Genomic DNA, 16968 nt, shown 5'->3' on the forward strand with positions numbered 1-16968 from the left:
AAGGAACAGTAAATAGGTGGCCCGGTCCCTCCCGCTGTGCTACGCACTCAAGGGGGGACCCCGACAGAAAGGGCCGGTTTGATACGGGAGAAGCTGCCATCAAACTGGTTGACACACACCCCCCCTGAACACCCCTCTAGTGCATGCTGAGGAGTTGTTCTACAGCTAGACATGCAAGGCGTGAGGACCCCATGGGCTCCTACACGCTGTAGCCCTGCAGTGATATTGCTATCACCCAAATCACGCTTGCCTCTTCTTTGCAGACCACTGCCGCTCTCACGGGAGTGGGAGGCATCAGCGTGATACCCCGCCTGGCCAAGGCTGGGGTAACCCTTGCTGAGCATTCAACCGAAGAGGCCTCGAGTCCCCCTGCTGACCACTGTAAATAGTGGCAGCCGTAACACCAGGCTCACCCATCACACAACGTGTGGTGCAGGAGCCACGCGACAGCACAACATTCTCACGGACAGACCCAGGCTCAGCCATCAACTGGGTGTCAGCCCCTGTCTCCATGAGAAGCGAAAAGTGGGGCAGCATGCGCTTCAAAGAAGGTTCGCGGCCCGCAGCCAAAGGAAAACGATCAGAGCCCCGCTTCCGTGGGTAATGGAGAGAGGATTGAACGGGGAGCGGGCTGCTCGCAGCAGAATGACGACGGCTTGTTTGTTCCAAGCCGAGTACACCCAAAATGGCCGATCCCTTGGCCGCCAAGGCTGTCGGCCTTGTGGATCCCTGTTGACTCTTTGCCCAGGGTACCACTGGCGGGGGAAACATGGCCGCCTGTCGAGGGCCTCGCCACAGTCGCTGACGAGGCCGTGCTCCAACCTCTGGCTGCATAGCGTGAGGCGGTGTGGGACCCAGATCAACAACCGCCTGCGCCTCCGCAGAACGACCAAACAGTCTGTGGAAAAAGGAGCCGTGAGGAGAGAAAATCTATCTTCTTCCCCAAGAGGAGATTGCTCCAACCAGATATGCCTATTAACAAACGTTGATAGCATCCTAATCCTCCCCGCAGTTATAGCTTGCGACTGAGTCAAGATCTCTATAACACCACAAACATGCAAAATGTTTTCAGTGTCGGCTGGTCCCGTAGCCCCACTACCCGACGCTAATGTGGACAGGAAAATAGTCAGCTGAGCCATAACACTGGCCGCCGCTAAATACCATCCTGCAGCAGTATAACACTCATCCGTCCATACTGCCACCCTCCGAGCCGATTCGCTCTCAAGCATCGGCCGGGTGGGACATCGTTCATCCCCGCCGGGGCACAGGATCAAAGCTACCTGGCTACTTAGCCACGGTACACCCGGCCTGCACCCTGTTGTCAACCCATTTACCCGTAAAAAGGGTAAATAGGACTCAGCAAAACCCCCCACATTAGCTACCGACTGACCTTCATTAATGAACCGGGCAAGAGGAGGGAAAAGCGGCAACATCCCACGCGGGGAACATTAGAACAGCGACCCATTTCAGCATTAGCATTAGCATTAGCAGTAGCATTAGTGTTAGCAGCATGCTCCAGGATCGCCCGGAAACCGTCCACTGCAGTGGAACGTTCACCAAGCCATCCCGCCCCCGGCGCCGACACACACTTCACAGCATTACTAACACTAGCATCAATGCCTGATGACACAGGGCCTACCTGTGTACAAGCCGGCTCGATAGCCAAACCTTGCATGCTGCTCCTCGATCTGCTGCCACAAGATGAGGAAACATCAGCATAGGCCCGACGTGTCGTTGAAACATGCCCGAAGATTCCAGTGGTAAGCAAACCTCCGGTAAGCATTCAATATTACGCAATTTCTCTAATCTTTTCATATCGCTAGTTGCATAGGGCGACTTGCATCCGCTATGATGGAAACGAAAAAAGAGGAAGAGTGAGTGGTGACAACGCCTAGTACATTATAGTACGCTACTAAAGGGGCGTGGCCTGGCAGGTGGTGGGTGTATTTGGTTTTTTATTCGTTGATGGAGTACAATAGGTACATGAGATGAGGTATATCTCGGTATGGCTTAAGAGCGGGACGCGATGCAAGTACGCTATATAACTACAGTTATTGTATTATGTGTCGTCCATAGGAATAAATGGTCGAAAGCAGTTCCCAGTCTCTTCAATCTCTGATCAATTGAGAACCGTTACAGTTGGATCTGGAGTGCACAATACAGTATATGGTTAGGCTTTAGGTCATGTATCCTAACTGTACTGTATGTATCCACAATGATTGGACATCTCTAGGGCTGACCTTCGGTTTTTTTTTGGAATTCGAAGCTTCTGGGCCGAGATTCGATTTTAATTCGAAGCTTCGAAAAAAAATATGTAAAAAAAAATTATACTTAAAAAAAAAATTTATTAAAAAGAAATTATGATGTGGGACTTATGTTGTGGGACTTGTACAACTTTTTCAGTGCTGTAAAGTTTAAACCTTTTTAAATCTTAGACAAACTAAACACTTTGCTTCCATGAAATATTGTAAGCCGTCATTTGAGGCTTTATAAAAGCAGCACAATGAACACAAATCTGTCAGTGCCGAGTCCGACCTCATCTTAAATAACAAACAGCATTGCTTGTTGTAATTAACAAAGAGAGGCAGAGTTGATTTAGCGATTTTTACATAATCAAATTTTATTTTCATATTCGAATCCCATGCCCATCGAACGAAGCTTCGAAGCTTCGAAGTATTTAAGAAAGCCCTAGAAATCTCCACTACCAACCACTCTTTTCTACAGACGCACACATCTAAAAAGGATTATTGTAAAGGGGAGGACACAGCAATCACTGTCATTCATCATCATCATCATCATCATCATCATCATCATCATCATCACCATCATCATCTTCACCACATCATCATCATCACCACCACTCCTCTCTCTCTCTCTCTCTTTCTCACACATTCATACACACATTTGAATACTTTATTTGGTTCCACAAATTATATTACATAAACAGGGAATCAAATATATCGGGACCAAGCAGCACTGAACACTTAAGGGTACACATAGCACCTCCTTCTCCACGCGGCTAAGCTGCCAATAATAGCTGAGACAGAGCAACACACACACACACACACACACACACACACACACACACACACACACACACACACACACACACACACACACACACACACACACACACACACACACACACACACACACACACACACACACACACACACACACACACACACACACACACACACACACACACACACACACACATTTATCCAGTAAGTGTCTGTGCAACAGAGGACGGTACTGGTAGACTACTACTCAGACAGTAGGGACGAGGTGGATAAGGATGGAGGAGTTTGACATCATCGTACTTGGAACAGGACTGAAGGTATGTTACCCTGTGATAGTAAGATAGAGCATATTAATCTGTCCAATCGTTGAGAGATACACAGTGGCAATAATGAACCTTTGAGATGCATCACGATGTTTTCAAACCTAATTATCTAAAACAGTGGTTCTCAACGTGGGGTCAGAGGATGCCCCATGGGTCATGGGGGGGGGGGGGGGGTTCCAGGGGTCCCCAAGAAACAATAGTACTCACTAATATTTGAGATAATGTATAAGAATGAATATTCTGATCATTAGACAGTAGAGGTTGTGTATTTTATTATCTAAAGATGGTAAGTTAGAGTGTTGTTTTCATTCATAGTTAAAGACAGTAGAGGTTGAGTACTTTCAGATGTAGAGAAAGACTTGTAGACTAGTGTTCCAGAGATTAGCATGATGATTAAAAGGCATTATCTGTTCTTCTGCCACGGTCAGCCCTTGTCAGGTGGGAACACCTATAGCTGACTAAGCTGCTGTTGTTATTATTGTTGTTGTAAGCTGTACATTGTTATTATTGTTGTTGTAAGCTGTACGTTGTTATACCGTTATGTATGGTATGTAACTAATATTATGGCACAGGTTGAAGGCATCCATTTAGATTTTCACCCATTCATGACCCCCCCTCTCTCTCTCCTCTTTCTCCTTCTCTCTCTGTTCTCTCTCTCTTTCTCTCTCTCTCCCCTTCTCTCTCTCTGTCTCTCTCCTTTTCTCTGTCTGTCTGTCTGTCTGTCTGTCTGTCTGTCTGTCTGTCTGTCTGTCTGTCTGTCTGTCTGTCTGTCTGTCTGTCTGTCTGTCTGTCTGTCTGTCTGTCTGTCTGTCTGTCTGTCTGTCTGTCTGTCTGTCTGTCTGTCTGTCTGTCTGTCTGTCTGTCTGTCTGTCTGTCTGTCTGTCTGTCTGTCTGTCTGTCTGTCTGTCTGTCTGTCTGTCTGTCTGTCTGTCTGTCTGTCTGTCTGTCTGTCTGTCTGTCTGTCTGTCTGTCTGTCTGTCTGTCTGTCTGTCTGTCTGTCTGTCTGTCTGTCTGTCTGTCTGTCTGTCTGTCTGTCTGTCTGTCTGTCTGTCTGTCTGTCTGTCTGTCTGTCTGTCTGTCTGTCTGTCTGTCTGTCTGTCTGTCTGTCTGTCTGTCTGTCTGTCTGTCTGTCTGTCTGTCTGTCTGTCTGTCTGTCTGTCTGTCTGTCTGTCTGTCTGTCTGTCTGTCTGTCTGTCTGTCTGTCTGTCTGTCTGTCTGTCTGTCTGTCTGTCTGTCTGTCTGTCTGTCTGTCTGTCTGTCTGTCTGTCTGTCTGTCTGTCTGTCTGTCTGTCTGTCTGTCTGTCTGTCTGTCTGTCTGTCTGTCTGTCTGTCTGTCTGTCTGTCTGTCTGTCTGTCTGTCTGTCTGTCTGTCTGTCTGTCTGTCTGTCTGTCTGTCTGTCTGTCTGTCTGTCTGTCTGTCTGTCTGTCTGTCTGTCTGTCTGTCTGTCTGTCTGTCTGTCTGTCTGTCTGTCTGTCTGTCTGTCTGTCTGTCTGTCTGTCTGTCTGTCTGTCTGTCTGTCTGTCTGTCTGTCTGTCTGTCTGTCTGTCTGTCTGTCTGTCTGTCTGTCTGTCTGTCTGTCTGTCTGTCTGTCTGTCTGTCTGTCTGTCTGTCTGTCTGTCTGTCTGTCTGTCTGTCTGTCTGTCTGTCTGTCTGTCTGTCTGTCTGTCTGTCTGTCTGTCTGTCTGTCTGTCTGTCTGTCTGTCTGTCTGTCTGTCTGTCTGTCTGTCTGTCTGTCTGTCTGTCTGTCTGTCTGTCTGTCTGTCTGTCTGTCTGTCTGTCTGTCTGTCTGTCTGTCTGTCTGTCTGTCTGTCTGTCTGTCTGTCTGTCTGTCTGTCTGTCTGTCTGTCTGTCTGTCTGTCTGTCTGTCTGTCTGTCTGTCTGTCTGTCTGTCTGTCTGTCTGTCTGTCTGTCTGTCTGTCTGTCTGTCTGTCTGTCTGTCTGTCTGTCTGTCTGTCTGTCTGTCTGTCTGTCTGTCTGTCTGTCTGTCTGTCTGTCTGTCTGTCTGTCTGTCTGTCTGTCTGTCTGTCTGTCTGTCTGTCTGTCTGTCTGTCTGTCTGTCTGTCTGTCTGTCTGTCTGTCTGTCTGTCTGTCTGTCTGTCTGTCTGTCTGTCTGTCTGTCTGTCTGTCTGTCTGTCTGTCTGTCTGTCTGTCTGTCTGTCTGTCTGTCTGTCTGTCTGTCTGTCTGTCTGTCTGTCTGTCTGTCTGTCTGTCTGTCTGTCTGTCTGTCTGTCTGTCTGTCTGTCTGTCTGTCTGTCTGTCTGTCTGTCTGTCTGTCTGTCTGTCTGTCTGTCTGTCTGTCTGTCTGTCTGTCTGTCTGTCTGTCTGTCTGTCTGTCTGTCTGTCTGTCTGTCTGTCTGTCTGTCTGTCTGTCTGTCTGTCTGTCTGTCTGTCTGTCTGTCTGTCTGTCTGTCTGTCTGTCTGTCTGTCTGTCTGTCTGTCTGTCTGTCTGTCTGTCTGTCTGTCTGTCTGTCTGTCTGTCTGTCTGTCTGTCTGTCTGTCTGTCTGTCTGTCTGTCTGTCTGTCTGTCTGTCTGTCTGTCTGTCTGTCTGTCTGTCTGTCTGTCTGTCTGTCTGTCTGTCTGTCTGTCTGTCTGTCTGTCTGTCTGTCTGTCTGTCTGTCTGTCTGTCTGTCTGTCTGTCTGTCTGTCTGTCTGTCTGTCTGTCTGTCTGTCTGTCTGTCTGTCTGTCTGTCTGTCTGTCTGTCTGTCTGTCTGTCTGTCTGTCTGTCTGTCTGTCTGTCTGTCTGTCTGTCTGTCTGTCTGTCTGTCTGTCTGTCTGTCTGTCTGTCTGTCTGTCTGTCTGTCTGTCTGTCTGTCTGTCTGTCTGTCTGTCTGTCTGTCTGTCTGTCTGTCTGTCTGTCTGTCTGTCTGTCTGTCTGTCTGTCTGTCTGTCTGTCTGTCTGTCTGTCTGTCTGTCTGTCTGTCTGTCTGTCTGTCTGTCTGTCTGTCTGTCTGTCTGTCTGTCTGTCTGTCTGTCTGTCTGTCTGTCTGTCTGTCTGTCTGTCTGTCTGTCTGTCTGTCTGTCTGTCTGTCTGTCTGTCTGTCTGTCTGTCTGTCTGTCTGTCTGTCTGTCTGTCTGTCTGTCTGTCTGTCTGTCTGTCTGTCTGTCTGTCTGTCTGTCTGTCTGTCTGTCTGTCTGTCTGTCTGTCTGTCTGTCTGTCTGTCTGTCTGTCTGTCTGTCTGTCTGTCTGTCTGTCTGTCTGTCTGTCTGTCTGTCTGTCTGTCTGTCTGTCTGTCTGTCTGTCTGTCTGTCTGTCTGTCTGTCTGTCTGTCTGTCTGTCTGTCTGTCTGTCTGTCTGTCTGTCTGTCTGTCTGTCTGTCTGTCTGTCTGTCTGTCTGTCTGTCTGTCTGTCTGTCTGTCTGTCTGTCTGTCTGTCTGTCTGTCTGTCTGTCTGTCTGTCTGTCTGTCTGTCTGTCTGTCTGTCTGTCTGTCTGTCTGTCTGTCTGTCTGTCTGTCTGTCTGTCTGTCTGTCTGTCTGTCTGTCTGTCTGTCTGTCTGTCTGTCTGTCTGTCTGTCTGTCTGTCTGTCTGTCTGTCTGTCTGTCTGTCTGTCTGTCTGTCTGTCTGTCTGTCTGTCTGTCTGTCTGTCTGTCTGTCTGTCTGTCTGTCTGTCTGTCTGTCTGTCTGTCTGTCTGTCTGTCTGTCTGTCTGTCTGTCTGTCTGTCTGTCTGTCTGTCTGTCCGTCTGTCTGTCTGTCTGTGTGTGTCTCTCTCTCTCTTTCTCTCTCTATCAGGAATGTATCCTCTCTGGCTTAATGTCACTGAGTGGGAAAAAGGTTCTCCACATGGACAGGAATCCTTACTATGGAGGAGAAAGTGCTTCCATCTCACACCTAGAGGAGGTCTGTTCACATCCCTGAGCACATACAGTATATGGAGGGTTACCACATTCTCATTACTAACATTACATTCATACATATTATCTATACATTTACAGTTGTATAAGCGGTTCCGCATTTCTGGACCACGCCCACCTACAGACCGTGGGAAAGACTGGAATGTAGACCTGATCCCTAAGTTTCTTCTGGCCAACGGTGAGGGCAGAGCTTGCCTTTGTGACAACATATCTTAACCCTTTCACTGCCACACGACAGAAGGTTACCCCTTTACTATCACACAACCGACGGTTAACCGGCTGTCGTGTGGCAGTGAAAGGGTTAACCTTCTGTGTGTCGCCACGGTGAAAGGCTTAACCGTTTTGGTAGTGCGGCGGTGAAAGGGTTAAAGTCAAGTGATAGTTCAAATTTTTTTTGCTCTATCAATGATGTTGTCAATTGGTCCAGTAGTAGTAGTAGTAGTCCAGACTCCAGAGTCCTTTCTCAGCACAATCTACACTGATTCTTCCTCATACTAATTCCGTCTAGTTAGCCACACACTAATGCAAGTCAATGGGGTCAAGCTCCCATCTGTACAAGCTGACTGAAGCTCAAATCTACTCCACAGTGCACACCAAGACATTTCAGTGAGCTTCAGTCAGCTTGTACGGATAGGAATTTGACCCTTGACTTTGCATTGGTTTGTGGCTAACTAGCCGGAGCTAGTGTAACTAGTGTGGATTTGAACCTGGGACCATAGGATCCACAGGTGGCTTCACTAACCAGCTAAGTTAAAGGGTCAGACCCGTTAGCAGGTGCTGGGTGACAGCGACCAACTCGTCAGTAGTTTACACACTAGTATGAGAAACAGTGTGAATTGTGCTCAGAAAGGACTGAGAAAGTTTGGAAAAAAACTTGGTTTCCAAAAATCAGAACTATCCCTTTAAAGTTTGATAGACGAGATAAAAACACCAAAGAGACTGACCCCCCTCTCTCTCTCATACTCTTTCTCTCTCCTCTCTCTTCTTCTCTCTCTCTCCCCTTCTCCCCCCTCTCTCTCCTCTCTCTCTCTTTCTCTTTCTCTTTCTCTCTCTCTCTCCTCTCTCTCTCTCTCTCTCTCTCTCTCTCTCTCTCTCTCTCTCTCTCTCTCTCTCTCTCTCTCTCTCTCTCTCTCTCTCTCTCTCTCTCTCTCTCTCTCTCTCTCTCTCTCTCTCTCTCTCTCTCTCTCTCTCTCTCTCTCTCTCTCTCTCTCTCTCTCTCTCTCTCTCTCTCTCTCTCTCTCTCTCTCTCTACCTAGACCTATCTCAAACCAAGAGTACACCAAGAGGACCAAGAAAAAAGGGCAGGGTTTGAGATAGGTCCCTTGAACCCTTGAGATGAAGAACCAGAAACTGTTTTAGGTTTTAATATGAGTTTGTGTTTTCAAAATAGATTGTAAGTTGGTGTGATGTGCACATTCATTGTGTGTGTATAAAAAAATGTGGTTCTTCATGTCAATGGACAATTATTTATTATTTATGAGTCTATATTATTTCTCAGTGTTAATATTTGATCTGCTGTGTGTTCACATCAGGTCACCTGGTCAACATGCTGATGTACACTGAGGTCACACGCTATGTGGACTTCAAAGTGATTGATGGCAGCTATATATACAAAGCAGGCAAAGTACATAAAGTCCCTGTCACAGAGGAGGAGGTCCAAGCTTCAGGTGACGACCAGCATACTGTTTTCTCATTTATTTATTTGTCTATTTATTCTGACATCTCACTATAATCATGTCAGCCTATTATTATTTAAATTAATTTATTTTATTTTATTTTATTTTATTTTATTTTATTTTATTTTATTTTATTTTATTTTATTTTATTTTATTTTATTTTATTTTATTTTATTTTATTTTATTTTATTTTATTTTATTTTATTTTATTTTAATAAGATCTGATGGGCATGTTTGACAAGCGAAGGTTCAGGAAACTGCTCCACTTCATTCTGAACTTTGAAGAAGCAGACCCCCGGACGCACCACGACGTGGACCCCAGGAGCAGCAGCACGCGGGACCTCTTCCAGCGCTTCGACGTGGGGCCGGACACCATGGCAGTCACCGGCCAGGCCATGGCTTTGCATTGCAGTGAGGAGTCAGTGTGACGATTCATACACTGAAACAATCTTAGACGTGCACCGATATCCCGTTTTGTTGTCCAAGTAAAAGTACTTTGTTTTAAGTATCGAAATTAGTACTTTGATTCATATTGTACATTTATTGACAACTATTTAATTTTGTAGGGAGAAAAAGATTGAAAATGATTAGCCATTACCCAATACTGGTATCGGTATATCGGTGCACCCCTACACAAACTTCTATAATATAATAAATTTTACACAACATAGAAAATGTGATAGGAAGTAATGATGACATGCTGTTTAACAGGTGTTCCCATTTCTCTGGTTGCCCCCCTGATTCCCTCTGTGTTGCCGTAGTTACCTGGACCGGCCATGTATTGAGACCATCAGACACATTAAGCTGTACTCCCAGTCTCTGGTCCGCTTCACCAGTCCCTACATCTACCCACTCTATGGAATTGGAGAGCTGACGCACGGTTTTGCCAGGTAAGACCATAACAAAATGTATGCATGAGCGCATACAGGCACACACACACACACAGCCATGTTTTCATGCTTTGTGGGAACCAACTATTGACTTACATTCATTTCCTTACCCCTTTACCCTAAGCTTAACCTAACCCTGATCCTAACCACTGAAAAAGACCCTTGTCTTTGTAGGGTTCAACCAACGTCCCCCTTGTTCCTTCAAGTCAAGTCAAGTCAAGAGTTTGATTTGTCACGGCATACAAGTATACAATGAAATGCGGGTGGTCTTGCCCGCAACGATGTGCATAATACAATAGTAATAACATATAATAGAATCCAATAGAACGACATTGTGCAATAAAACAAGTAAACAGAGTAGGGCATATCGGTATATGTACATAGGTTATTTACAGAGCATGGTAGGACATGCTAGGTCCTGTGGTAGTGCAATACACTGTTAGTTAGAGGCACTGGGTCTTTCTGTACATGCTATTTTATACAATCTCAGGTTATACTATACTATTCTTAAAGTGACCTTTCCTTAGTGACCATAAGTGTGGGCTCGTGCAGCATGAGTGTGTGCTTGCTCATGTTAAAGTGGCTGCTAGTGTGTGAGCGTGTACAGTGTGTGTGTCGTGACTCGTGTGTGTGCTCATGTGTGCTTGTGTGTGGAGAGTTCAGTGTTCAAGGCTCTGATGGCCTGGGGGAAGAAGCTGAGCCGAAGTCTCTCTGTCCTAGCAGCTGGTGTTCGCAGGCGTCTGCCTGACCTCAGCAGCATGAACAGGCTGTTGTTGGGGTGGTGAGGGTCTTTCATTATTCTGCAGGCTCTGGATTTGCACCTCTTGTTGTATAGAACCTGCAGGGGTGGTAGTGCAATACCCGTGGTACGCTCGGCTGAGCGCACCACTCTCTGTAGGGCCTTCTTGTCCTGTGCCGTGCTGTTTCCATACCAGGCAGTGATGTTTCCAGTCAAGATCCTCTCTACAGCTCCGGAGTAGAAGGACTGGAGTATCTTCCCAGATACTCTGAACTTCCTTAACTGTCTCAGGTGGTAGAGGCGCTGCTTCGCCTTTTTTACGACTGAGTCTATGTATGTTGTCCATGTCAGATCCTCTGCGATGTGGACCCCCAGGTACTTAAAGCTGCTCACCCTGTCCACGGTATCCCCGTTTATCCTCAGTGGTGTGTGTGGCTCCTGCTGTCCTCTCCTATAATCCACGATCAGCTCCTTGGTTTTACCAATGTTCAGGAGCAGGCTGTTGTCCTGGCACCAGCGTTCCAGTACCTCAACCTCCTCCTGGTAGGCCTTCTCGTCGTTGTCCGAGATCAGCCACTGTGTCGTCCGCAAACTTCACTATGGAGTTGGAGCTGAACTTGGCCACACAATCGTGTGTGTAGAGTGAGTACAGCAGGGGGCTCAGAACACAGCCCTGGGGGGACCCGATGCTCAGAAAGTCCAGTATCCAGGCGGTCAGAGCGGAGCTCAGACCCAGCTCGATCAGCTTGTCCACCAGCTCTGCCTCCTATGTGTTGCAGGCTGACTGTGGAGCGAGGAGGGGCCTACATGCTGAACAGAGCAGTGGATGACATCATGATGGAGGACGGCAAAGTAGCAGCTGTGAAGTCTGACGGAGCGGTGAGTGGAATTAAAGGAACACGCCGCCAAATAAACACAGCTAAATTATTACGCCCCTAGTCTCACGAGAATCCCAGGACTATAACATGTGTGATGTCATTATGATGTATGTTATTACTTATTCCAGGAAGTGATACATATGTGAGATAATGATAATGAAAAATATGAAGGCCTTAGTGATTTATCAACAGTTCCTAGAAGGCACATTCAAAGACCAGATATATAATATTAATTTTCACAATTTTAGTTACTCTACTATAGCACAGTTTAGTTAGTGTGAACAAAAAAGTTAAAAGCTTTATACAAACATATAATAAAAATGTATACATTTATAAATTGTGGCCCCTAGTGGTTGAAGCCTCTAAACAACGGAATAGATTGTTTACACCAGGGGCCTGACCTGTGTGTGCAGAAAGTGTGTGTAATCATGATTATCTCTCTCTCTCTTTTCAAAGGTGTTCCGCTGTAAGCAGTTGATCTGCGACCCGAGCTACGTGCCCAACCGCGTGAGGAAGGTGGGCCGTGTCATACGGGTCATCTGCTTATTGAATCATCCAATCAAAGACACCAACAACGCCAGCTCATGTCAAATCATCATCCCTCAAACTCAACTCAACAGGAAATCAGGTACACAACATACCAACTATACATCCCGTCACCTGGAAGGTTGTTCTTTGATCCGTAGGCAGTGGGTTAACCGGGTTAACGGTTGAGTTAAGGGATAGATTTATAAACAAATTCTTGGTCAACTAGCGACAACCCTCTTCTGGCTGCACATAATCCTTTTACATATCTGTAGATACTATATATATCTGTACTAGTGCTGTCAGGCGATTAAAAAAATGAATCTAATTAATTACATGATTTGTAATAAATTAATCTAATTAATCGCATTTTAATCGCATAACCATTTTAGGCCTGATATTTTATATTCTATAATCATATTTCAAATTGCATGTGTCCGGATGGCAGAATTCAGTACTGTATCTACAAAACCTTCTGTTTAATCATCTTCCCTTTATTCATTTGCTTAGATTTGTCAGGTCTGGTCAATTTTAGCATGGTGTTATTCACAGTTAAAAAAAAATAAAAATAAAAATAATTTAATTGATATTCTCATTTGGTTCATTACAATTTACTCAAGCCTAGTAACAGACACAGTATTTCTGACACTGGGAATACATTCCCTGAGATCCATAGATGTCCCTAGAATCATATACCAAGGGGCGCTCCAGTAACATACCATATAGCGTGCTGAGTCGCGAAGCGGTTGTCCCGGGTTCGCTTCCCACACCCGGTGACCATTTGCCGCATGTCTTCCCCTCTTCTCCTCCCATTCTCCCCCTCCTCTATCGGTCCTGCGTGACAAGGAAAAAAGCTGTAAAAATGCTAAAAAAATAAAATAAAATCAGATACCAAGAACATGCAAAATGGAACATTTAAAAAAAAGTTTGTAAATGTTTATTCTTTTTTTTATCCACTTTTTTATCCTCTTTTTCTATTTTTCTCCCATCCCAATTTAGCCATGCCAATTCTCCCCTCCCCTGTCTAGAACGTTGCTCGCATGTGCCCCCCACTGGTTGTAGGGAGGATAGAAGCCCATCGCATGTCCCCTCCAATACATGTGTAGGCAGCCAGTCGCATCTTTTCACCTGCCAGCGCGGACTCTCATTTGGCGAGGAGTAACGTGTAGGAGGCTCACACTGCCCCTGCCATTTTCCTGTCTCTGCTGTGCAGGCGCCCCAACCGACCTGTAGGAGTCGCTGTTTACAACGTCCAGATTACCACCCATCGACTTCCCACCCGCTAACTCTGCCAATTGAGTTAGTATGACGGCCGGCCCAAGCCGGAGGCAACGCCAACAGCCAGATTCGATACTCTTGTGTCTCTTGCGTTGGTGACGAGCGCAATGTCCGCTGTTCCACCCAGCCGCCCTGTACATTTTTATTCTACATTCTTATGAAATGAATGAGATTAAAATTATTATTATTATTTTTTAATTATTACATAATTTTTTTATATAATAAATTTTGAGTTAATTTTCATAACGCGATAATTTGCTGTGTAATTAATTAATCTAATTAACGCGATAAACTGACAGCCCTAATCTGTACATATCCCTTACCTAATCTACTAGTTACACTGCTGGCCAGTATGACTACTACCATACTGTATATTACTATTATCACTAGAGTACCTTAATTATAGTGTATTCTTATTACTTATAATGTAATTATTATAGTGCAATAGTAATAGTATATTACTATTGCACTTTACTGTTACATTTGCACTCTGGTTGGATGCCAAATGCATTTTTGTTGTACTGTACTTGTGCTGTTTAATGACAATACACACTGTGACAAAGGAGATCAGACTATGGATTTTTTTCCTTTTCATGTAGACATCTACATAAGCCTGGTGTCCTATGCCCACAACGTGGCATCAGAGGGGGGGTACATCGCCACGGTGAGCACCACCATAGAGACCAGTAACCCAGAGAGAGAGGTGCAGCCAGGCCTGAAGCTTCTTCAACCCATCATGCAGAAGTAAGGTCCTACTCTGGGTCCCTCCGGGCACTTCACCTTCAGTATCACTCTCTTCTGTCTGCTCCTTTTCAGCAACGCGCTGCTTCACACTCACACGGTTCCACACATTCACACCTGGGAGCTGCCCGGTACAACCGCAGTCTGACACTGTTGCTCACTAGGAGCTGCCCGGTACAACCACAGTCTGACACTGTTGCCCACTAGGAGCTGCCCGGTACAACCGCAGTCTGACACTGTTGACCACTAGGAGCTGCCCAATACAACCACAGTCTGACACTGTTGACCACTAGGAGCTGCCCAGTACAACCGCAGTCTGACACTGTTTACCACTAGGAGCTGCCCAGTACAACCACAGTCTGACACTGTTTACCACTAGGAGCTGCCCAGTACAACCACAGTCTGACACACTGTTGACCACTAGGAGCTGCCCAGTACAACCACAGTCTGACACTGTTGACCACTAGAAGCTGCCCAGTACAACCACAGTCTGACACACTGTTGACCACTAGGAACTACCCAGTACAACCACAGTCTGACACACTGTTGACCACTAGGAGCTACCCAGTACAACCACAGTCTGACACACTGTTGACCACTAGGAACTACCCAGTACAACCACAGTCTGACACACTGTTGACCACTAGGAGCTACCCAGTACAACCACAGTCTGACACACTGTTGACCACTAGGAACTACCCAGTACAACCACAGTCTGACACACTGTTGACCACTAGGAGCTGCCCAGTACAACCACAGTCTGACACTGTTGGCCATTGAGCAGTTCCACTGGAGCAGTTGGGGGATAATAAGTGCCTTGGATCTAACTGATCGAACCTTCCAGTCACAAGCCAGCTTCTCCAATCTTTAAGCTCCCACTGCCCCCCAATGTTTGTATTTATTGAATGTAATGCCTTTTCGACTGACTGATAATTCGCCCGTGCAGGTTTGTATCGATCAAAAGGCTGATGGCTCCACTTGACGATGGAAGAAGGAGTCAGGTAAATGAGGATTCCAAATTTTATTCTAATTCTGATTCTGATTCTAATACTGATTCTGATTCCAATTCTGGTAAATGAGGATTTAATTCTAGGCAAATTACTAAGGTTGGGATCAATTCACATTCAATTCAGTCAATAATTTTTTTTAACAGAAAATGCTCTTAACTTGCTGATGACAGAACATCTGTCAAATAAACACATTTATTTGTACAACCAATGAAAATTTTGAATTTGAAAGACTCAGATGAAATGATCCCAACCTGCATATTTTCACTGAGGATTTATAAATAAATGGGGTTGAGGGGTTGAGTGGGTGGGGTTGAGTGGATGGGGTTGAGTGGATGAGGTTGAGGGGTGGGGTTGGGGGTTGAGTGGATGAGTTTGAGCGAGTGGGGCTGAGGGGGTCGGGTGGGGTTGAGTGAGTGGGGTTGAGGGGGGGTTGAGTGGGTGGGGTTGAGTGGGTGGGGTTGAGTGGATGGAGTTGAGTGGATGGGGTTGAGTGGATGGGGCTTAGGGGTGGGGTTGGAGTTGAGTGGATGAGGTTGATGGGGTGGGGTTGAGTGTATGGGGTTCAGGGGGTGGGGTTGAGTGTATGGGGTTCAGGGGGTGGGGTTGAGTGGATGGGGCTGGGTTGAGTGGATGGGTTGAGGAGGTGGGGTTGAGTGGGTGGGGCTGAGGGTGGGGTTGAGGGGATGGGGCTGAGGCTGAGTGGATGGGGCTGAGGCCTGAGGGTGGGGTTGAGTGGATGGGGCTGAGGGTGGGGTTGAGGGGATGGGGCTGGCGCTGAGTGGATGGGTCTGAGGGTGGGGTTGGGGTTGAGTGGATGGGGTGGAGTTGAGGGGGTGGGGTTGAGTGGATGGGGCTGAGGGGTGGGGTTTAGGTGGTGGGGTTGAGTGGATGGGGCTGAGGGGGTGTGGTTGAGTGGATGGAGTTGAGTGGATGGGGTTGAGTGGATGGGGCTTAGGGGTGGGGTTGGAGTTGAGTGGATGAGGTTGATGGGGTGGGGTTGAGTGTATGGGGTTCAGGGGGTGGGGTTGAGTGTATGGGGTTCAGGGGGTGGGGTTGAGTGGATGGGGCTGGGTTGAGTGGATGGGTTGAGGAGGTGGGGTTGAGTGGGTGGGGCTGAGGGTGGGGTTGAGGGGATGGGGCTGAGGCTGAGTGGATGGGGCTGAGGCCTGAGGGTGGGGTTGAGTGGATGGGGCTGAGGGTGGGGTTGAGGGGATGGGGCTGGCGCTGAGTGGATGGGTCTGAGGGTGGGGTTGAGTGGATGGGGTGGAGTTGAGGGGGTGGGGTTGAGTGGATGGGGCTGAGGGGTGGGGTTTAGGGGGTGGGGTTGAGTGGATGGGGCTGAGGGGGTGTGGTTGAGTGGATGGGGTTGAGGGTGGAGCCTCCGCTGTAGGTTCTTATTCTGTCCTCTCTGTCCTCAGATCTTCGTGTCCTGCTCGTACGACGCAACAACCCACCTGGAGGCAGAGTACGAGGACATTGAAGATCTGTATCACAGAATCACAGGAGCAAATTTCTGTTTCAGGGAATTACGCAAAGAGCCTAACTGAGACTAACCATTTTTTTTATTATTATTATTTAACCAGTCAATTAAGATAAAATTCTTATTTACAATGGCAGCCGGGCAAGAGGGGCCTCTCAAAGGGTAACAGGGAAAGGGGAATTTTTTTTAAAAAGAGACAGACGATACTAACACGGTCTCATTAGAAATGTAAATAAAGTACTTAATCGACCACAGGAAAAAAGGTACATAATGTACGTTATGTTATATATATATACAGTATATAAGTAATATATTTACGTTTCGTATCGATGAAGGTCCAAAAAAGAAATGCAATCAGGAGTCAAACTAACAATGCTTGTGGTGGGGGGTGAGTGCTCTCACCAGTAGACCAATACATATATCACAGAGGTAGGGGAAATAATTAAAACATACATTAAACTAACAATACAATTACAAGATATGCATTCTTTCATCTATTTGCATTTATTTTTAATTTGTTGGACCTTATGGTGTCCTTGTTCTATTCTTGA

The 16968-nt window shown here is 46.5% G+C and overlaps 1 protein-coding gene across 1 annotated transcript; it reads left to right on the forward strand.

Annotated features, from left to right (window-relative positions):
- Positions 1 to 3298: 3298 nt before the first annotated feature.
- Positions 3299 to 16484, forward strand: LOC311229562 (rab GDP dissociation inhibitor alpha; the record flags this gene model as incomplete). Its single annotated transcript, XM_084315638.1, has 11 exons — positions 3299 to 3340; positions 7079 to 7186; positions 7282 to 7378; positions 8733 to 8867; positions 9096 to 9294; positions 9638 to 9766; positions 11285 to 11384; positions 11840 to 12011; positions 13786 to 13930; positions 14874 to 14928; positions 16356 to 16484. The coding sequence occupies 11 exons, from the start codon at positions 3299 to 3301 to the stop codon at positions 16482 to 16484; spliced, it is 1311 nt and encodes a 436-aa protein (XP_084171764.1).
- Between the last annotated feature and the right edge of the window lie 484 nt (positions 16485 to 16968).

This window comes from Notolepis coatsorum, assembly GCF_963971535.1.
Source record: "Notolepis coatsorum genome assembly, chromosome: 6".
Taxonomy (NCBI): Eukaryota; Metazoa; Chordata; class Actinopteri; order Aulopiformes; family Paralepididae; genus Notolepis; species Notolepis coatsorum.